The sequence below is a fragment of the Fundulus heteroclitus genome, chromosome 12 (assembly GCF_011125445.2).
Source record: "Fundulus heteroclitus isolate FHET01 chromosome 12, MU-UCD_Fhet_4.1, whole genome shotgun sequence".
In the NCBI taxonomy this organism is placed as follows: Eukaryota; Metazoa; Chordata; class Actinopteri; order Cyprinodontiformes; family Fundulidae; genus Fundulus; species Fundulus heteroclitus.
This window is the reverse complement of record NC_046372.1, coordinates 35,292,545-35,315,948: the sequence shown is the minus strand read 5'-3', so window position 1 is coordinate 35,315,948 and position 23,404 is coordinate 35,292,545. Positions and strand designations below refer to the sequence as shown.

General features: G+C 40.0%; 1 protein-coding gene across 1 annotated transcript; it reads right to left on the bottom strand.

The window, feature by feature from the left end:
• Positions 1–497: 497 nt before the first annotated feature.
• On the bottom strand, positions 498–20,633 carry npc1l1 (NPC1-like 1). The gene is made up of 21 exons (XM_012854755.3): positions 20,472–20,633; positions 17,414–17,575; positions 16,417–17,322; positions 16,034–16,327; positions 15,721–15,944; positions 15,532–15,632; positions 15,262–15,434; positions 14,797–14,925; positions 10,155–10,337; positions 9,335–9,449; positions 8,973–9,238; positions 7,005–7,094; positions 6,017–6,207; positions 4,790–4,917; positions 4,542–4,671; positions 4,407–4,462; positions 4,106–4,256; positions 3,742–3,973; positions 1,949–2,062; positions 1,657–1,819; positions 498–1,556 (listed from the first exon to the last, which is right to left on the bottom strand). Exons 1-21 carry the CDS (start codon positions 20,514–20,516, stop codon positions 1,336–1,338), a joined length of 4,074 nt encoding a protein of 1,357 aa, XP_012710209.2. The 5' UTR covers positions 20,517–20,633; the 3' UTR covers positions 498–1,335.
• Between the last annotated feature and the right edge of the window lie 2,771 nt (positions 20,634–23,404).

The window sequence follows — 23,404 nt, the reverse complement described above, 5'->3', positions numbered from 1 at the left end:
TTTTTATTTATTTATTTTTTTACTCAACTCCAGTGCAACCGGTTGTTTTCACAGATCACAAATTTAGCAAGTAGTTTCCCCTTGTAGCTCTCTGACCGACATCCAAACCACGATAAAACCTGGCGGTGGTATCGTCATGCTAACTGCTTCTATTCTGGCTTTGTGTTTGATTCTTTTTGAGCAATTACACCATTCCCTATTACCTGGGGGGAGTGGTGGCCTAGTGGTTGGAGCAGCATGCTTGGGCTCTGAAAAGGCTGCATACGCCCAGTTTGATCCCTGCAGACGGCCACTTTGGGTCTCTGAGCCACAGATTGCTCCTCAGGTGCTGTAGGCTGCCCTCTAAGGGATGGATTAAATGCAAACGACACATTTCACTGAAATGTCAAACTGTAATGACAAAGATTTCTTCTTTCTTCTTTGTAATCTGGATTAACATGATTCTTGCAATCATGCTGAAGTGACCCCGATCAAAGACACAATCAGTTCTTATGGAAGTTTTCATTTTATTTAAACCTTCTAAACAACTTTAATCTAAATGTTCAAGAATATTCACTTTTTCACTGTTTTGCAATGAGAAAATAAATCCTCTCAGCACATTTTTAAATACACAAACTGGCATTTTTTTTCATGCATAAAGACTTTTAAAGTCTTCTGAGTGATGTTGTGGCACAAAATTGCAGCATTTTAGTTTGTAAATAATAATAATAATAATAATAATAATGTTAGAACCAAATACATATATCTGCATTATATCTGTAACTTCTGATTATCTATCATGACAAATCCTCATTTATTTATTGAAAAGAATAATACACATTGTTTGGTGATTGCACATTTTCATACATAATGCATGAGGAAAAAAGACTAATAAAAGCTGGAGTGTGCTCTGTGAACGCTCTAAACAAGGCTCCTATGTAAATTGTGTACTAAATTGCACCCATCAGTTCATTTGTTTATTCATTCAGCCATTAATCGTCTATACCCACGTAATCCTGTTTTGAGTCAAAGGGAGGGCTGGTGGCTCCCAGTAGCACTCAGCAGGCTAAAGACGGGTTACCAGCCATATTCAGTACAAAAAATCTACAAAAAACCCCTCGGCAAACTCAAGGTGTAGAGTCGCAGTCGCTTGCTTTTGCATTATTTCTACAAATATTGCACAACTTTATGTTGTTATCATCCTTCCCAGAAGTCCTTTTGCTGATTGAGGTACAAAGTTGGGTTAATGATTTCCACATGGAGCTGCATACGTGACAGCATAGGGGCTTTGTGTCCTTCTCTCTGTCCGTTTTTGCTCCATATACAGTACAATATATATTAGAGGAATGATTTCTTTTATGGTTGATGCTCAGGAGCGTGAATTCTCTCCCCGTTTTCATCTTTAGGTGAGGGTTCTCGGACGTCAACTGAAGCCTTTTTGAAGTTTGAGTCAATTTCCTCGTATTTCTCCTCTGAATAGGTGATGTTATCGTGCCCTTTGTCCATGTTATATCCCATCTCCACGGCTTGTCTGGCCCTCTGTTGCAGCAGCAGCTCTGCTTTGTTCACGCCAGGACCTAAAAAACAAAAACAAAACAAAGGACAGCAGAACTTAGCTCCACTGCTGCCATCTGTTGCCCTGAAATGAAACTGAGAAGATACAATTAGTGATCATACCAAAGTAACTGAGCAGCACAGGGAGGAACACGAGTCCGTGGGCCATCCCCAGGAGCGTGATGACGAGATTTAAGCGGAAGAAGAAAATCTGGATGAGCTGTGCTTTGGCAAACGCCAAAACCAGGATGCCCGGCAAGTTGGTCATCGCCACGCCAGCAAACACCTTCAGGGGTTAGAAAGAGGATTATTAACCTCAAGCAGCTGTTTCTACTTGTCACAATTATACAAAACTAGTATCTAGGTTGGTCCATCAGCCTTAAGTCCTAACAGAACCGACGCAGAGTTTACTTACGGCGCTGCCCATGTTGGCCGTAGCCTCTTTTGCTCTTTCAACGCGTGTGTTCTTGGTGCTGAGGGCAAAGGATCTCGTCATGTGGGACACAAACTCCACAGAGATGCCCACCGCCTGCAGAAAGCATGGATTATACAATTAATGAATGGGGGGGGAAAAAAATCACTGCATAGATAATATGCTTAAGGATAGAATTCATTCATAGCAGGATATTTCATAGTGAGTGTCAGTTTCATCGTATTTTAGAAAAAGACCAGATTAAATATGGTAGAGATCATCCCAAATAGGATAAGCTTCTGGTAAAATAGATTAATGTCCATACAAAATGGAGAATAATAGGAAATGGTAAAAGAATGTGCCCATATTAAGGGACTATATGTATGAAACTGCACTAGGGTTGGAAAATATATTGAGATTTAAAACAATACCCAGACTTTAAAAAAATATATATACAGGATGAGACTATAACGTTTTTATATCAGAATGGTCAATGCTGTGTTAGAATTATACTTTTCTCAGCAGGTTATTTTTCAGCCGTTTCTCATATTTACCTACAGCTGTTTGTTAAAAAAAATGTGCCTGGGAGACGCCTTTTTATTATTATTTTATAAAAAGAAAAACATATCAAGATAAATATCATATATCAGCTTTCAGTCAAAAAATATTGAGATATTCTTTTTGGTCCATATCGCCCGGGGCCCTGAGCTGCACCCTGGCCTGGCCTTTAGCACGGAGCCTGCAGAGGCAGAAGCCCTGCAAAATGTTGTTTGTTTGTTGGCTAAATGTCTTTGGAATCAAAGAAAACCAAAAACGAGTATTTAGGGGTGCTCCCCCTGTAGGCTATCAAAGGGCTGCATTACAACCAACCAGCCACGCCGAGCAGGTCAGAGATAACAGCATGAAGCACCTCGCCTTCTTAATTGGTGGAGCTCAGAGCTCTACAGGCCTCCAGAAATGACTAATGAAGGACGAAGACATTACTAGAAGCTACCCCATTCTTTACGAGGATTTTTCTTTTAGAAATGGCAAACAAAGATCGTTAAAGACAAAAATCTATTAATGCTGACGGGGCCTAAAGGCCGAGTAGCTGTCATGTTCCTCATTGTTAGTCCATTACAATCAATCTTTTAAGACGGGTCAGGGTAGATCACCAAAACTGTTTCATGTTCCTGTTTGTTTAGATCTTCCTGTGGGCGGGAAAACATAAACTCTAAAATATTGTTCAATACAAGCTTGTGGCATAAACCAGCACAACGCAGCACATAACTGTGAAGCTGAAAGACAGCGACAGACGTTTTTCATTTTTCACTAGTAAAAAGTTTATACGTTTGTTTTCATTTCTACTTAGTCTGCCTGAGTCAAAACTTTGAAGAACCACGCTGCACTTTCTGTTGGGGGTATTTCCCTATCAGCTTGTCACGTTTCACAAAACCGAAACATTTTCTCATTCTTTGCAAAGCAAACCTTGCTCCAGATACTCAATTAGATTTAGCACCCCACAGCATGAGGCTGTCGCCACCATGCCTCACACTGAGGATGGTTTTTTTTTTTTTATGAGAGTGTGCAGGGTCGACTTTCTTTCAGCGTGGCTCTCTCCTTGCTTCTCTTTAAAAAAAAGGCCACGGATCTCTTGTGAGACTTGTCACATTTTTATGTCCCACTTTTATGCTGCACATAAAATCCCGTCAAAAATAAATAAAAGTTTTGGGTGAGAAACAGCTGGAAGGCCCCAGAAAACAAGCATCTTCAGATTGATCTGCCTTTCGTTTCCCCCACCGGGAACGTTCTCCTACCGTGACTAGATTGATCAGGGCCACCGCGTTGTAGTCTATGCCCCATAACGTCATGACACCAACGGTGTCCACGACGATCATGATGATGGTGAGCAGGTTGAGCAGGCCGGAGCGCAGATCCAAACCCAGCAGCAGGCAGCACACCACGAAGGTCGGCAGCAGACAGAGGGAGATGTTGAAGAGGCCTTCCTGCACGATGGTCAGATACTGCTCGTAAAACACGTAGGTTATCCTGGAGGACGAGGAAGAAAAAAGAGGCGATAATAGCTGTTTAGAAAGATGAGCACGAAGTAGGACATTCTAGAGCTGTGTCGCCACATCGGTATGTTTGTTCAGAGAGACAGACGTTGATTAGAACACGTACGTGTAGGGAAATACTTCAAAGTCGGGCGAGGTGCCCGGGATCTTCCTCATGCCCTCGGTGATTTCGTCGGCCAGCTCTCTGGCTTTGAGCAGGGCAGCCGTGAACTCCTGGGAGTTGGTCAGTGGAGTGTGATAGGCCATGAAGCGGGTGGCTGGGACGACAGGACAAGCAGAAAGGTTACTGACATCACCCCCACAACACTAAGCAAATCACATTTAGCGTGTTGTAAAATAAGACACCAATAAAACGATCATTTTTGTGCATGATCACGCGTTTGTCCAACAGTGTGAGAAAAACATACCTATTATTTCTCCGTTTTGGTCTCTCACCACCGACGTGTCATAGGCTCCTAAACCCCTGTGAGAAGAGGTACGGAGATGTGAGCGGGCAGTTTGTTTTAATTTAACTTTTCCACGTGTGAAGCTTCGTTACACACCCTTTGGAGCACTGCAGGTCAGGCCTGTTGCCCAGGAAATCAGGCAGGAAGCGGTTGAACTGCTCCATGGTGGGCCGGACAACGCCGTCCCCAGGAATCGGCATGCACCTCTTTCCACAGAGAATAGCAGCTGTTGTGGCGCGCAGGTCACAACAGGGGGGATTGTTTAAAAAAAAAAAAACTTGTTTAGAGAAATTTACAGCTAGGTGTGCGTTTTAAGGTTTCGTTTGCAGAGAAATTCCCCTCACATATGTTTGCAGGACAGAAGTTTCCAGCGTTTGGACCCAGGGTGTAGAGGCGACAGCATTTGGATCCAGGGTTCAGCCAGTCAATGAAATCGTCCACCCACGAGTTAGCAGGAATAGCCATGTAGGATCTGCGGGGTCACATTATCACTTTAAAGTAGGACAGACAGTGAACTGATATGACATGTCAACACACTATGACTAAATAACATGGTTCATAGTCAGTGGATGCAGTTCTGTTTAGAAGAATAGCTGGGCCAAGAGATAAAGTGCCCTAAACCTGGTAAAGATGTGTAAAATGCCTTAAAATAATTTAATTATACAGTGGGTAAAAAAAAACACATCTGTTTTTCACCCTGGCATTGATGCTTCAGTTACTAGTGCCCAAACAATTTCTGTAAATATGAATATACATGAACCGTCTTTACATGTACTGTAAACTTTAGCTTTTAAGGCTGATCTGTGTCTACAAATTTGTTGCTGATCCATGTCTAGAAAGCTTTGTATCTAAATATAGGAAAGGATAAAAGTGCCTTTTATCTTAACCGCTCTTTAAATAGGGAAAACGCACCCCAATCAGAGCAATAGTCAGAAAGTTTCAGACACCTGAAGCTTTGGAGAAGAAGGCTAGATGAGGACCAAAGCTTGGCATCAAGGAAAAGTGAGAACGGTGATAAAAAGGTGGACAGATTTTTACAAGGGGTGTGAATTATCACCAAGGCCATTGTCTAATGTTCTAGTTCGGGTCGAAGCAGAACCATGACTCAGTAAAAGCCGCTTACAATCACTACAGCCACTTTTCTGCTAACGCCATTAGGAGTTCCATGAAAAAGGATATCTGATTTATTAGTCAGTATGTTCATATGTCAAAATGTTCCTCGGGCTTGATTTATGAAAGTAAACGGGTCAGGTGCAGCTAATCAGGAAGTGTCTGAGAAATAAAAGCCTCCAGACGAATTTATTGTTGTTCGCTCTCTTCCAGGAAGTGAATGATTGTTCCAATAAACAATTAGCGCCACGATATGTGATTCATTCTCATGCAAACAACAGCAGGTGCTTTCTGCTTTATTGAATTTGTGCGGCATCACAGCATCGAGGTTGCTGCGGCCTACCAGGGAGAGATACGCGGACGACGGACACACGCAGGAGGTCTAATCAATGCAGCGAGCAGGAAATAACAGATGCAGAGGTTGGCTTATTGCTCTGATGTTAAGACTGGAGCGGACTCACCGTTCAGGGTAGTCTGTGGCATACCGGATCTTCTGGGTCATGGAGAACTGGTCGCAGCCCACGCTGGAGCAGACGCCGTTCATGCCCTCCACCGTGTTGAAGTTGTATCCCTTCTTTGTCACGAAGTAGACCGGAACGCCGACTTCAAAGTATTTGTAGAGGTAGTGGAAATAGTCCAGCATGTAGGACCCCTGCAGCAGAACGCAAGCATCCGCATGAGGCTACGGAGACAGAGGTCCGCTGTAGGGCTGAACGATTTTGGAAAATAATCTAATTGCGATTTTTTTTCTTAATATTGTGATTTAATGCGATTTTCTTTTTCCAGTTTAATTTATCATGTCTTTTTAAACATATACAAACAACAAATCATTTTGTTTCCTCGCTGTGCAGATTAGTTGCTAAAAGACCCACAGCATCTAAACTCAGATCAGAAATGATTGTGTTCTGCCTACAATATGTTTCAACCAAAATTGCAATTTTGACTTTTCTCTGCGTTAACCACAAGCAACAAAAATGGCCTCTAAATAAAGACATTTGTAAACAAGGACTATTTAAAACAAGAACTTTTAATGATTACATTAATCAGAATATTATTCAAGAGAACAGCTTTTAGTTGATTTGGACATCAATCCTTGTTGAACATAAAGTGCAACCAACAAGCAAGTCTATGTATTAAACTGATTGACCGGTACTTAATGCTATATATGATTATATAAACTCTAAAACAAGTAATAAAGTTAGATTTTCTCACTGCTGCAACTGTCTTCCCTTCCATGTGGAGGCAAACCCACTTTAAACATTTTACCAACCCCTAATGGACGTGTCTAATTCCCTAATTGTTACGTAGCCAAAAATTGCAGACTCTGCGATTTGGAAATTGTGTTTTTTTAAATCGCGATTATATTGAAAATGCAATTAATTGTTCAGCCCTAGTCCGCTGTCGTGTTTTTTTTTTTTGCGGCCCGCGAATGAAGCGCCTCCAACTGACCTGCGGCATGGCCAGCTCCTGGTCCAGACCCACTTTCACGTTCAGCATGAGGAATAAGGACGCGCACAGCATGAAGATGAAGACCAGCATCTGAAGGGGGAGAAAAACACAGCGCTGAGCATAAAGAACAAGTATTAACTCGCTAAATCTTTTGGAAATGTACACAGTTTTGTGGCATTATAACAACATCCATGTATTTTATTTGGGGTTTTATGCAATAAACCAGGACAGCGTAGTGTATGGTTGTGTATTAGAAGAAATATGAAAATGTGGTTTTCACAATGTTTTACACTGCAAAACCTGATCTAAAAATAAGTAAAATGTTCTTAAAATTAGTGTTTTTGTCCTAGATTTGAGCAGGTAAATAAGATTATCTGCGAATGGAATGAGTATTCTGACCCCTAAAATAAGATAATTAGATATACTGCACTTGAAATAAGATGATGGAGATGAGTTGTTCCTATTTTAAGTGCAAAAATCTTATTCTATTGGCAGATTATCTTATTTACCTGCTCCAATCAAGGAAAAATACACACATTTTAAGAAGATTTTACTTATTTTTAGTTCCATTTTTGCAGTGTAGAAATGAACATTTTGGTAGGCTATTCTCTTCAGAGCTCCTTACTTTGATGACCCTAACTATGATCCACTGCAAAGAGCAATATAATTGGCAGAGTTCCCCTGACTGTGTAATAATATCCATCAATAACATCAATATCCAGCCGTCAGTGGGCTAGAGGCTGTGTGATAACATCTCAGGTTAAATCCAGCTGTCCTGTGAAGGCTCTGGGGTTTTCCAGAGAGCATTAGAAGACCAACGGCATCACGAAGACCAAGAAACACGGCAGATAGGTCAGAGACTGGCTTGTAGAAAAATTTAAAGCAGGGTTAGGTTATAAAAAAGCCTCCCGGACTTTGAACATCTCATTGAGTTCTGTTCAGTCCATGTTTCTAAAGAATAGAAAGAGTACAACACAACCACAAACCTGTTCATCCAGACCAGGCGTCTCCACCTTGAAAATCCAAAAAGCCATTTTTGCCCTCAGTTCAATCAGATAAAACTCTTTTAGACCCCGTGAATGTTACATGAACTTTTGAAAATAAAGTTCACAATAGAACGACCCAATCTGTATAATATGATTGAACTTGACTTTGTAAAGTGCCTTGAGATGACATGTTTCATGATTTGGCGCTATATAAATAAAATTGAATTGAATTGAATTGAACAACTCTTTAACATCTATTTTTAAGTTACAAATAAAGAAAAGACAAAACCATTGTAAAAAAAAAAAGAGGGTTGATGCCCTGTCTGGGACAATATTAGTAGTACTTTTATTTTTTCTTTCTTTTAGGCATGGTTGATCGTTTGTTAATGGTAAAATTATATTTCGGTTTGACCCGCTCCGTTCATAGTGGTCTTTAATGTTGATGTTGTCGCTCTTCAGTTTAATTTTTTCCTAGGCTTCCTCGGAGAAAACCTCGTTTCTCCTTGCCCTCAGTCACTGAACTCCGCTCGAGTCCACCTGGTTTGACCCTGCTCCTGAGTGGGGCCGGAGAAACCGGACCCTGAAAAAAACTGTTGCTGTGCATGGCAGAAATAAGTGAATCGTGATGGTGGAAGGATGGTGATGCTTTTTTTGTCAGTGGTAAGTTGGTCAGATTTGATGACAACATGGGGGGAAGGTAAATTCAGGGAGAGAGACAGAGGACAGCAACCCTACACACACAGCAGGAGCTACAATAGAAATAAGATCAAAGCTGATTTGTTGTTTTCTTTATCACATAATATCCCCCACACCTCAAACGTTGAAGCTTGTAAGGTTGTAACTCAATAAAAAACATAGTTTTCTGGTCATTGAACACTGCTTTTTATGCGTTAGGGCGTTCAGTGACCTGAATAAACACGGTTTATACACCAGTGAGTAATACACGTGTCGTAAGTCACTTCTGAAGTTTTAGGAGCTTTACCACAGTGATCCTGGTGTAACGGTGCAGCAGGACGGGGGCATAGTATTTCCTCATGAAAGGCAGCAGAAAGCCCTCGTTTGGCTCGTTGGGGCGGTCTTTCGACACCGTAACACAACACAGCAGTTCACAGCGGTTGTTGTCTTGGCGCCGGGCATCGAGGGACAACAGCGCCACAAAGGCCGTCATCTGGAGGACAAAGTCCATGAGCACAGCCAGAGCAGCATACAGGGCAAAGGACTTCACGGCTGGCATGGTGGACAAGGCCCCTGGTGAGGCGAAACAGAAACATGGTCAGAATTTAGCAAAGCTCTTGGTCTTTTTTTATATTGTTTAGATAAAAGAATAAAAAAAAAAAATCATACCTAAAAAGAAGCAGACAGATTCTGAGAGGCTGCACAAGAGCATACTGGGAGCAACCTGCCCCAGCACACGGCCAATCTGCTCCTCCCGGGTCTCTCCAGACCTCCTAACATCTCTCTGCAAGCATGGAATGACAATGAATGACATTTACAACAAGTCTCCCTTCATAGAGACGTATAAATGGTACGTAGAGATGTCATTAATTAACCAGTAAACACTTCATAAATCAATAGTAACTGTTTATTATGTAATAACAATGGGTAAGAAAGACAAAAAGAGACATAATTCTGTACAGTGTAATATTTTTATTTGTGTCATGGTGTACACTTTATAAGTAAGGCTCCCTCGAGGGATATCTAAATGTTTAGCAATAATTAATAAAGGGTGCCATGGTGTAATAAGGCTCCCTCTGATAGTTGTGGATGTTTATATTGCAGTGATAAAGTAGAATATTACACGGTACAGAGTTATGTTAGCAAATGCTTATTGAGCTTACAAGGTTGTACTTTAGACTGAAATTTTTCATGTAGCAACTCTAGATGAACTATAGAGAATTAGAAAAGTTTTAGCCAAATATAGATTTTGCTCACTATTTGGCATCAAACCGGTCGTCTCCTTCTCGCCCCTTTATTAATGCACATCAAACAGTTACTGATGTTTAGTAAAGTGTTTAGAGATTAAATTGTAATATGTCTACGAAGCATTTACAAACCAATATAAAGGGAGCCTCAGTGTAAAGTGGTACCAACGTGACTAACATGAATATTGAAGTTTTAATTAGCAGCAATGCTGCAGATTCTTGGTGCAAAACAACAGACACACCTGGTGCTCCAGAACAAAGATGAAGATGTTGTCAGCTCCAACTGCGAGCACCAGGAACGGCACAACCTGCAGGATGACCAGCGAGGACGGGATCCCGATCCACGAGTAGAAACCCATGGAGGCCAGGACCGAGCAGCCCACCACCAGAATCCCCCCCAAACCCACCAAGAACTTCGAGTCCACCTACAGGACAGACACATACATCTACATTAATAACAACCCACACAAACACACCCCATACTATTTTTTGTACCACCGCTTTGGTGTTGTAAAAGTTTACGATCAGCAGACCTACGGTACATGTTCTAGAGTTAAGATAAGCACCATGGAGCTGACACAAGCACACTGTGGTAGCGTGAGCTTATCGATGTACCCGATAAGAAGCTTTTCATCAATTCTTCCCTCTTACCAGAGACCTTGTCTGATTTTATGTTCATAGAAAAACAAAGTATCAAAGCTACAGCTTATCTTTCTAGCTTGCTAAATAGCAAAAAAACAAGCCGAGGCCAATGGGAACGCTGTTGTTTTAGCAGCACACAGGCACGGTGGATGCATGATGCTACATTCAGTTTGAATTACAGCTTTTGCTGTTACATATGGAGAGCGCTCTCCATAGTTATATATGCCTATGCATGATAATGATGAAACATATCATGTCACTGAGGAACAGATCTTATCTTAATATACTAGAGGAAGGACAAATTTGGAGACGACTTGCAAGTGGCTTGCCAAAGTATTCACACCCCTTTTGCACATTTTGTCACATTACAACCTAAAACATTAATACATTTTATTGTAATTTTATAAAAATCTTTTGCAAGTGTTTTAAGGTATGTCTCTACAAGCTTTGCACATCTAGTGACTGAAATCTTTGCCCATTTTCTTTGCAAAACAGCTCAAGCTCAGTCAGATTACATGGAGAGCGTTTGTGAACAGCCGTTTTTAGACCTTGCCACAGATTTCCTTTCTCACTTTGACTGGGCCATTCTAACACATGAATATATTTTGTTTTAAACCATTCTATTCTAGCCCTGGCTTTACGTTTCGGGCTGTTGTCCTGCTGGAAGGTGAACCTCCACTCCAATCTCAAGTCTTTTGCAGACTCCAACAAGTTTTCTTCCTTTTTATGGTTTTATTTTAACAATGTTTTCTTCTTGCCACTCTTCCATAGAGACCACATTTGTGCACGACTAATAGTTGTCCTGAGAACAGATTCCCCCACCTGAGCTGTGAATCTCTGCAGCTCATCCAGAGTGACTACGGGCCTCTTGGCTGCATATCTGATCATTGCTCTCCTTGTTCAGCCTATAAGTTTAGGTGGACGGCCTTGTTTTAGTAGGTTTACTGTTGTGCCGCACTCTTTCCATTTCCGGATGATGGATTGAACAGTGAGATGTTCAAAGTTTGGGAAATCTTTTTAAAGCCCAAGCCTGCTTTAAACTTCTCCACAACTTTATCCCTGACCTGTCTGGTGTGTTCCTTGGACTTCATGATGCTGTTCGCTACCCAATATTCTCTTAACAAACATCTGAGGCCGATACAGGGCAGCTGTCTTTGTACTGAGATTAGATTACCCACAGGCGGAATCTATTCAGTCAATAGCACTCACCAGGCAACTTCTGAGGGCAATTGATCACAACTTCTGATCACATTATTCTCGTAGAAAGACTTGAACATATTGTAGGGATTAAGAGGAAAGCATCAAAATGGTTTAAATCTTATCTGTCTGACAGATTCCAGTTTGTTCACGTTAATAATACATCTACATCAAACTCTAGGGTCACCTGTGGAGTACCACAGGTTTCAGTCCTTGGACCAATTCTCTTTACTATATATATGCTTCCGATTGGCAAAATTATCAGACAGCATGGGATTAATTTCCACTGTTATGCTGATGACACTCAGCTATATTTATCCATAAATCCTGATGAATCCAATCAATTACTTCGACTGCAGTCATGTCTTGATGACATCAAAAGCTGGATGACTTTACATGTCCTGCACTTAAATTCTGACAAGACCGAAGTTGTAATCTTTGGACCAGAGTCCTCAAAAAGATAAACTTCTTAATCAATCTCTTAATGTGGATGGCATTAAATTGGCCTCTGGTAATAAAGTAAAAAACCTTGGTGTTATTTTTGACCAAGACATGTCATTTAAATCCCATATTAAACAGGTTTCCAGAGTTTCCTTTTTCAATATTAAAAAATATTGACAAAATTAAAAATATTCTGTCCAGGTGTGATGCTAAAAAACTAGTCCATGCATTTGTTACTTCAAGGCTGAACTATTGTAATTCTTTACTATCAGGAAGTCCACAAAATGCAGTTCAAAGTCTTCAGCTGATTCAAAATGCTGCAGCAAGAGTTCTGATGAAAATCAACAAGAGGGATCATATTTCTCCAATTTTAGCTTCCCTTCATTGGCTTCCTGTTAAATCAATAATAGAATTTAAAATTCTTCTTCTAACGTATAAAGCCCTTAATAATCAAGCTCCATCATATATCAGAGCTCTGATTACCCCGTATGTTCCTAACAGAGCACTTCGCTCTAAGACTGCAGGTCTGCTGGTGGTTCCTAGTCTCTAAAAGTAGAATGGGAGGCAGATCCTTTAGCTATCAGGCTCCTCTCCTGAGGAACCAACTCCCAGTTTTGGTCCGTGAGGCAGACACCCTGTCTACTTTTAAGACTAATCTTAAAACTTTCTTTTTTGACAAAGCTTATAGTTAGAGTGGCTCATGTTACCCTGAGCTATCTCTATAGTTATGCTGCTATAGGCTTAGGCTGCAATTGTATACCACTTTGTGTTGGTCTTTCACATAACATTCCAACAAAATGTATTTCTCTTTTAGGTTGTAATATGACAAAAAAAAGGGCTATGAATACTTTTACAAGCCACTGTATTTGATTTCATAATTTTTTTGTCTAATTTTGACCACGTCTTGGTCAGATTAATTTTTACCAGATCATATTACAATCTAAAGCTCACCCTATTTTATATTAAAGCCTTACAAAAGTAATCATGCCAGCTGATGTTTTCCACATTTTGCCCCTCTACAACCACAAATTTTAATGTCTTTTTACTGGGATTTGCTCAGCCGTCACCAACAAAAAAGTGTGTCATTTGTGAAATTGAAGAAAAAATAAATATGGTTCTAAATGTTTTCATGAATACAAATGTTAACTTTTGTTGTGGGGGAAAGTGATATTGCATTTTTCTCCTGATTCGAAGTGGGTTTAATGTTTTGGATTCCTGACTTGAATTGGACAGAGAATCTATGGAGGGAGTTTAAGATTATTGTGATGGTAGAGTTCAAACATCTGGATGGCATCATAAATGTTTTCAAAACCATTACTCCTTCCACAGTGTTTTAATATCTTTTGAGACATCCCTGTCTACTTTCTCTTAGAAACAAGTTTTATTGGGGGGTCGAATCAGATCCATTTCAAATCTAAGTCTGTCAAGATTTTAAACGATTCTGGGTCTAATTGTAGGTTTTGTTTGGAAACTCTGCCCCTCTTACATAGTAGAATGGATTTTATTTAAAGGCAGTAAAATCAATTTGGCAGGCTCTCTAGATTCTGCCTGGATGCACCATGCTGGGTGATCCAGCTCTTTTCTGGTGTAACAACCTGCCAGACCTCAAGGGCCTCCCTCCCTTTGAAATTTCCTGTCTGCTCTCTTTTAACGTCTCCTGATATTTAAGAAAGGTAAATATGTGAATACATTTTTTTTTTTACCTTTAATCAGCTACTGATATTACAAATGTTAATTCTGTTTTTTTTCAGAAATTCTCTTTTTTATCTTTAATTTATGTAATCTTATGTCTCTTAACCTAATTATTATTTTAACAGTAACAATGAGATTACTAACAAGTAATGACCGATTCCAGAAGAAACCAGTTTCAATCAGTTTTAATAGCACAATTAATAATATGATGTTGAGAATAAAAACATTTTGATATTTCATACTGCTCACTCCTTTCAGTAAAGTATGCAAATATGGGGCTTCTTGTGCAATTAATTGCTTGTCTTACGGTATTGCTACTGTAAGTGTAAGGTAAACCCTCCAGGTATATTCTTTCAATATGAGACTATCGAAAAATTATGGATATACTTAACAAAACTGGTGTTTTTAGGCATATGAGTATCTCAACCTCTAAATCAATGGGTCCACCGTTGATGAGTTCTTATTCTTCTGCGCGTTTTTCTCTTCTAAAGGCTTTTGAGGCCTTCAGAGAACAGCTGCAGAATCTACCAATTAGGTGACTTCTGAGGGCAGTGGACTTTATTTAAGGGTAACAGAGAAAGGGGGTTGAATACAAATGCAGACTCCACATTTTAGATTTCTACCAGGCAAAGGTTTTCATATAATTTTCCTTTTAATTCACAATGATGAGCAAAGTCGTGTTGCCCCATCGAACAATGTTTCCAGAAGAGACATTGAAGTTTGTGGTTGTAACTTGACAAAAATGGAAAACTTAATTTTACAGGGTGCTGAATGCAAAACACAGTAGTTTTACAAACATTTTACTTATCTTCTGACTACTAATCGACAAAAGAGGTACACAGACCAACTAGAAAATGGTGTGTGGTGCTGAAGTACTCCAGTGAAATTAGACTTCACTGCCCATAGTCTTACCAGTAAACGTTTGCATGAAGAGTACTCCCCCAGGGCCACGGCGATATAAACAAAGATTACTGCGTAGCTGATCATGAAGATGGGGATATCTTCTGCTGTTGTCCGATTAATCTCATCCTCCAGAGACCTCTGTAGGCAGGGAGAAAAAGACAATGTTGAGAAACCGCATGTGAAGGAATCATAGCGGTCAGTCTGAGAAAGACAGGATAGAGGAGGGAACTCAGTGACCCAGCAAAAGAAAGCTGCTGCATCATTTTCTTATCAGCAAAACTGGTGATAGCAACTTCATTTTACAGCTAGGAGCTGATCATGGGCAGTAGGTAAAAGATTGGTGGGATGTTAACGATGGCACATTATCAGGGGCAGTCCTGACATTATGCTTCTGCTGATACCACAGACGGAGCATCAAAAAAAAACAAAAAACATGAAAAGCAGAACCTGTGGAAATCCCTCGGCTCACTCTACCTCAGCCATGTACGCAAAGGTGAAGTTGGCATCCGGGCTTCTTTGGTAGTCTTGGACAATTTTGAGAAACTCTGTCTCCCACTGCAGAGCTACTTTGAACTTGGGGTTGTCGCGAACGTAGTTGTTGAGGGAGAAGGTCAAGATGAAGGCTTCCGAGTTGGTGTATTCGTCATCTGAAAAAAAGAAAAAGAAACGGGACCCACAACGTTCAAGTTGGCTCAAATGCATTTTTTTGTGTGTGTGTGCTTTGCAAAACACGAAGAGACTGACCCTTGTAGCCTCCCACAGCTAGAAATGGGAATACTGGAGCTCCATAGTCGGCCATGCAGCTCATTCCTAAATCAGTGATGTCTTTGAAGGACAGCGGAGAGCTTGAGAAGAGGCAGAAGAAACGAAAGGGAATTATATTTGAGCTTTGTGAGGAACCTTACCATTGCTCTTCCTTACGTCAATACGTACTTGAGGCAATAGATGAGATGGTCTCTCCAGTCTACCTCCTTGGTCACTCCCAGCTCAGTCATATTTACTTTAGCATTGATGTTGTCCAGGCTGTTCTGGAAGTACTGTGGCAAGCTGTTTACTGCACAGTCAGTCAGGGAGGGGTTGGACGGGTTTAACGGTGCGTAACACACATCCTTCAGGGTTGCCGTCTTGTTCAAATCCTCTGACCAGAACTCAATATCCTACAGCAATGCAAAAATAGAAAAAAGTCAACAGAGAGCTAAAGTAGCACTATTGTCTCAACCATTGCTGTATGCCACCCAGTCGTTACCTGTATTTTTCTCTGGAGATCAAGCAGCTCGAGGATGAGATCTTTGGAAAGAAGCCCGCTGAAGTTCTGCTTCCCGAACAGCAAAGAGTCGTAGATGTGGCCTTTTCTTCCCGGCGCTGTCAGGATCAGCTGGTTAGTCCTGAAGAAGGGAGTGAAGTGTTTGTCATGGAAGTCCTTCTCCTGGCGGGCCCTGCTGTTGGGAGAGGACCACAGCTCCACCGGATCCGTGGTGAGCTCGATGGACTTTAGGCCAGCGGAGAAAACAGCCACAACGATGGCTGCCACCAAGAGGACCTTGAATGAAGACGGAGGAGAACAATTGTCGGGACTCCAAGCGTACGTAGGCATGTAGGTGGAACAGATTCTCCTGGACCCATACTTACCGTGAGGGGATAAGAAGCCATGAGAGTCCCCCAGTGCTGAAACTGCTGACTCATAAAAGCTTGAGCTGCAAAGCTGCTTTTATCCGTACATGACACTTCTGACGGGGTGATGATGCGCTGACGCACTTCATTACAGTTCTCGTCTTTGCTTTTCCCTTTCCCCGTAGTTTCCTTCTGATCTTTTCGAGATGCAAGGTAGCAGGACACGGAGAGGTAAAGCACAAAGGCCAATACCAGAAGACAGAGTAAGATGATAGAAATCACTAGAAATCCATCTGCTCCCAGCAATCTGAAGGGTCCAGGAGGCGCAGGTGGCGGCGGCACAGGCGGGCACGAGTCTAGGCAGTCCTGGCAGGAGCAGGCCTCGCCGCCTGACGTTGTGACCTCGTTACATCCTAAAGCACGGCCATTGTAAGGAATAATCCCCTCCGGTACTCCTGTAGTGTCGTTTTCCTTCAGCAGCCTAAAGTCGATGTCTAGTGGGGCCAGGCCATTGCTGGTGTCACCCTGGAAATCGTACCAGCGCTGGGCCGTGCACAGCTTGGATCCATAACGGCCACACATGGTGGCGATGGCAAAGCCTCCTGTGGCCGGGATCCTGACGTTCTTGCAAGACTGGAAGGCGCCTTCGGCGAAAGTGTTGCTGATGTACGCCTGGTAGGCCACCACCGCATCCCTCGGCCTGCCCAGGTGAGTTACGTTCATGACCTTCGTCACGTTTACCGTCTGCGTCTGGTTGGGACTGCAGGTGGTGACACAGTGCAGGTGGGCAAAGTTCTCGGCGCAGGAAGGGCAGCGGACCAGCACGGCTTTGGACAGGGTCAGACTCCTCTCCAGAGACGAGAGCTGCTGTAGGGAGCAGCAGGCGTAGGTTTTGCCTTCTCCCTGGTCCAACATGGGGCACACCTGCAGCAAGCAGAGCATTTCAGTCATTCTCAATAAAGGAAAGAAAAGTGCCAACGTGCCTAGCCTTGCTTCACCCCGGTGAGGGACAAACCTCTTTGAGCCTTCTGTAGTGATCTCCTGTAAGGTGTCGGGCTTGGCTGTAGTTGAGACATGGGACAATAGGAGGGATGAGGCTTCCTCCCACCGTTGGGTTACGACCACACTCTTCATAGAAAGCACAGTAACCCGGTCTGTGCTGGCTTTCTGAGGAGGCCTGTGGACAAAGAAAAGATGTTTTTATATATATTATAGATGTTTATCCTTCCATCCGTCCATCAGTCGTTATTTTCATGTCGACTCTCAGCAAATCTTCATCATGACCTTGCTGAACTTGGCTCCTTAACACCCCATTGTAACCTTCATAAAATTAAGATTATCTAATTGTTGATTTCAAGAAGAAAAATAAAAATAACATTTAATGCAGATATTTGCATACGTTATTTAAAAAATACACAACCATTTTTTCCTCACTGCCTCACATTAATGACAGTAAAATTCTGCAATGCATATTACATAGACCTCTCAGCCCCTTCTTGTGAAAAACTTACAATTTTAACAGTGAAAAAAAAGATTAATGTATTAATAATTGGAAGTTAGTTTCTTTCGTAAGTGACCACAATAATAAAATAATGTTGTTTTGAAGTTTGGGGACACCTCATTAACTTCTGATAATGGACACCTCGTTGGGCATTGCAACTTACATGGAAGACCCATGCGTGCCCAACCTTTAATTTCCTGCTTGATGTCTTGAATTGTTGCTTCAACACCTTCATACAGTATGTTTTTCCCCACTATGTCGTCTGTTTTGTGAAGTGCACCAGACCCTCCTGCAGCAATCCCCTCACACAACATAATGCTTCCACCCCCGTGCGTCACGGTTGGGATGATTTTTCTCAAGCTTGTATATTTCTCTTTTTTCTTAAAATATAACTATGGTCAATTTGGTCAATGCTTCAGTTTTTGTTTCATCAGAGCACAGTTCATGTCTTCAAAAATGTCTTTCTTGGTGTGTGATTAAAAACTTTAATCAAGTTTTTTTTTATATATCACATTTTAGCCCATACTGCTACAGGAGTCATTTTACTGTGAATTATAACCCTCTCCCAGCTTCAGCCATCATCTTCATAAGGTCTTTTACTTTTTGTTCTCACCAGAACACACCCATTGCTGGGACACAGAACCTATCTCTTCCTGAACTGTATAATCATTGGCCATCCCTGTGCTGCTTATACCTGCAAATATTTGTTTGAACAGATAAATGTGGCAGCATCCACCATCAGGAAATGTTACAAACCAATCGTGTATTGGTCCAGAATGTCCCTTCCTTTTTTTTTTCCCTTCAGGATGTCAGACAAAGAAGCAGCAAGTTTGAGGCGTTCCCTACTAATACAACCATAGCTGTGCCTCCATTTAACTTAAATGTTGTGAAATCTATGAGGTGTACAAAGCTGTGACATCATCATCTGGTTTTTCCCAAAGTCTTCTGACTTTAAAGAAAGTACAAAAAAACATCCAAGAAATTCTCTCTATCATTATTGCTAATGATAGAGATAGAATATTGCTATATAGAAAATATAAATAATCCTAAATGAACTAAAACAGAATAAATTCTGCATGATTTTATGGCAGAAAATGTTTGCATCTCTTCATGCAGTGTACATAAATATTTGGTTTTGACTGTATGTAGCAATAAATACATTTTGTCAAAGTATGCTTTTATAATTAATGTGTGCAGATGTACATTGTTACATTTAAAACCTATTTATAGTAGACAGCTCTCTGGCTTTATTAAAGGGGCAGTCTGTGGCACCAAAGCTGTGGGATAGTTTTCACGCAGAATCTTTGGTTTTTCTAAAAAACAAAAAAGTCAATAAGTGTTGACTAAGCTGTTTTTCAATTAAACTTCCCTTACAATCATCAAACATCATCATCAAAAATGTATAGATAATTTCAGATTATTGTAAAATGTTCAGTTTCATCTCTTTATAACTTGCATCTATTTAAATAAGTTGAACTTGTTTATAGGACTTTAAGCGACAAAATGTAAATGTAATCAGTTATGTTAATCGAGCTGATCTTGTTCTGTATTATGATTTCATTTACTCTTTCTACATTACAGCAGGTTTCTGCTAAACCTAGAAAACCTTTTTAAAAACTTTATAATACACAAAGTTTATCAATAATTTAAAACATAACAAATTTACAGCATCCTTCCTATTTACTGACACCGCTGGTTAAACAGGTGAGGAAAAGTCTTAAAGTAAATGAACCACATATTGCAATAAGAATATTTCTTACACTAAATATTTTTGACAATTAACCTGCCTATTTATCACTTTATTAAGTGTTATTTTAGATCTGTATAGGCCTATATATATATATATATATATATATATATATATATATATATATATATATATATATATATATATATATATATATATATATATATATATACACAGTTTATATATATATATATATATATATATGTTATAAAAGGTTTTTTTTACATTTGGAGTGTGTAAGGAAAATTATTCCCCTCTGGGATTATTAAAGTATTTCTGATTCTGATTCTGCCTTTAAATTAAGCATTTTTATTTAGTGAGTAAAAGAAAAACAACATTGTCTTATTAAAAGATTACTGGTTTAGTAATTAATAGCACCCACGAGAGTTCTTAAAGAAGGTTTTGTATATTTATACACTACTTTATTATGTTGGTCAAAATACTTTTTATCAGTAATCGGTGTCTGCGAGTTTTCCTGGAATAACAACAATAAATTTATAAATCCATAAAGAAAAGTTTAGTCCACACCCAAAACCTAATCACCATACTACGTCTGTGAAAGTGTACATTGGTTTATGTCGAATACTGGTGAATTAATAATGTAAGTGTTATGTCTGTTTTTGCAGTAATTTTACTAAGCGCTTATGTTGTGCTGGTATCAGTTCATATCTTACTGAACTTTTAAGGGAGGATGAAAGTTTGCATTCAAAGAATAAGAAGGCTGAAAAAGTGTTCTTTATCAGTGCGTCTGGTTTACAGAATGCAAAAGTAAACCTTTAGCGGGCCCCAGTTTGCCAGCACAAAAGCAAACACCCAGTTACTCACCAGACAGGCCAGGGACGCGACGAGGACCGCAGCATAAAACATCATTCCTGGAGTGTTTCAGAATCCTCACTTTCAGGAGGCCGGAGTATTTAGTAATCACCACCGTCCTTTTGGGAGACACATCAGGCAAAGGCAGTCAGTGGGCTTCAGTTCCTGGGCTGCTCTCATCTGTCCTTCTAACTAAAGGTATTGGGTGGGGAGAAAAAAACATCCTGGCTTTCCAACGTCATCACACCTGTGATGTCACAGCTCTCTTATCTGGCGTGATGTTGGAGACTACCAATCAGAACGACGCAGGATCAATATCAGCAATAGATTATTAACGTTATGGCAATTAGGACATGGTTACCCAGGTGACTGAAAGCAACTTGGAGGAATGATTTGGGAAAATTCAAAATAAACAGCCGCACCCAGTTTTTCCATAAGCTGTATCAGACTGTACGTTGTCACTGCCTGTCTCAGACCTCCTATGTACTGTCTGGTTATCTATTGACAAATCAAAGAGCTTTGGGTAGAAGAATGTTCTTTATTCTTTCGTCATCAGAAAATTACACTTGGAGCTTGCAAATTGCAGGTAAAAGTAGGCTTCTCTTTGATGAAACTAAAAAAAAAAAATCTTTAGAGGATCATTTAATGGTACAAAGTTGATATCTACAGACACATAAAAGACACATTTTATCTTAGAATATACTTTTCCTGTTTTAGTTCAGAATTTAGGTTTTTATGATGTTTTTATTTATTTATTTTTTCTTTTTAGATTCCAGAATAATGTGAGTGATAGACTTTTGTCATAGACTGAGATTACTGTACCTTTAAACAATTTGGGGAAGGCACTGCGTTGTAAGCTTTTTATAGGTCGATTTGAAACCTTTGTGTTAAATGAAGACACACCTGGAAATATACAATATATTGAAGCGACACTTCCCAAACACTGTTTGGAAGCGTTGACACACAATCATTAAGTAGGAAGGAAAGCAACATCGTGTTGTTGGGTGGGGGACTTGTTGCAGGAGGGACTGGTGGTATCATCAGAAAAGAACATTATGTGAAGATATTGAAAATATCTCAAGACAATAGCCAGATAATTAAAGTTTGGCTCATAAATGTCTCCTTTAACTGGGCATAGTCCCCAGTCATGCTGCCAAAATCTGTTACTGTGTGGCCTTAGTTCAAGAAAGTTATTGTTTTATAGCAACTAACACAAGGTCTTAATATTAGTTTCATTGAGTTTCAGTGTGCAGAGCTGAAAATGCATGGGTCTTGTTCCTTATCAGAATCGTGGGGTTCTAGTTCGACAGAACATGTGAACTCTAAGCAGAAAGACCCCAGGCAGTAATTTGAACTCGGCTTGGCAACAGTGCTAATCACTGCAGCACCCCATTCAGTCTTTGATGCACATCATATAGTTTAACACTTAATTCTATAAACTGGTGTAATGGAATATTGGCTCTAAAAGGACCTCCTTCATTGCTCTGTAATTTATCAAATAGAAATGTCACTATTTATATATTCATCCTTTGTCCTTTCAGGGTCACGGGTTGCTTATAACAAGCGGTGAAGAGCGAGACGCCGGGTACCAGCACACACACACTCATAAATAAGGACAATTTAGAGAGACTAATTAACCCTAGCGGTCATTTTTTGGGAGAAAGTCCACGCATGCACAGGGAGAACATGCAAACTTAATGCATAAAGACCCCAGACCAGAGTTTATACCCAGGATCTCATTGCTGCAAGGCATCAGTGCAGCCAACTGCGCCGCTGTCTAGCCTGCTGTAATTGTATATACTATTTTTGTAACAGACCTAAAACAGAAGTTATTTAATGTGATTCAGACGATACAAATAAAAAGGCTTTTCTTTACACAGTGTATGTAATAGTTTGAGCTGGAGGTGCAACAACTGTACTGTTTTAATGGCCCATGATGTCCTTAAAACACACGGCCTCTTTCTAACAAAAAAGATTCAAGAACAGCTTTTTGTCCAAAGTTTCATCCCCACTGTGTCGATACTGGGCGGCCACGCTGCACACAGAGATGATGATAAATCCTTTCCTGAATCATATCTGCTGCTTAAGATCAACCTTGTGATTAATGCCATTATCACTTTATGTCAAGGTCAGTGCAGAGATAATGGCTGACAGTCCAGGTTTTGCAGTTACACCACAAGAGTCTGCATAATCAGGGCGAAGGTGCTGGTTGAGCTTTGTGATAAAAGCAGATGGTGAGAAGTGGAGGAGAATTGGGGAGGCCAGAGATGTTCTCTGTTTTATCATTTGCTGATAAGTTGCAGTAAAGGAGAAATTAGCCATTTGTCATGCACATGCAAGACGCTGCTGCAGACCGCGCCGTGCAGAGGCTGAAGGCTGAAAAATGTCAGGATCTGGGCTGACCTGCTGCCTAAAGTTGAACCGTTTATTGTTGTGTTCAGTTTTGGTTGGAATCTGGTTGAAAAATTCTGAATATTTTCTTTTTAACATAAGAAATGGAGATTCAGACGTGTATGTGTATGGGCCGATGGTTTAGAGTTCACCATATTTCGGACTGCATATCACTTATCTATCTGGAGTTTTTGTTTTTATTAATCACTGTCATCATGACTGTTGGATCTTGTTTCTTGTTTTATTTTTCCCCAGTTACAATTATATATTCATATATATATATATATATATATATATATATATATATATATATATATATATATATATATATATATATATATATATATATATATATATATATATATATATATATAAAACGTGCAAAATAACTTGGTATGCAAATTCCTTCACATTAATGAAAAAAGTATTACAAATTATTAATTACATTTTTAAGTAAATTTTTATGTTTGAATATATATATATATATATATATATTCAAACATAAAAATTTACTTAATAATTTGTAATACTTTTTTTTCATTAATGTGAAGGAA

Coding starts and splice junctions, on each gene's coding strand:
- npc1l1 (XM_012854755.3), bottom strand. CDS start 20,516: ATGATGTTTTATGCTGCGGTCCTCGTCGCGTCCCTGGCCTGTCTG. Junction 9,239..9,334: donor ATCTGTCTGCTTCTTTTTAG/GTATGATTTTTT, acceptor TCGCCTCACCAG/GGGCCTTGTCCACCATGCCA. Junction 4,672..4,789: donor CTTCTGTCCTGCAAACATAT/GTGAGGGGAATT, acceptor GCGCCACAACAG/CTGCTATTCTCTGTGGAAAG.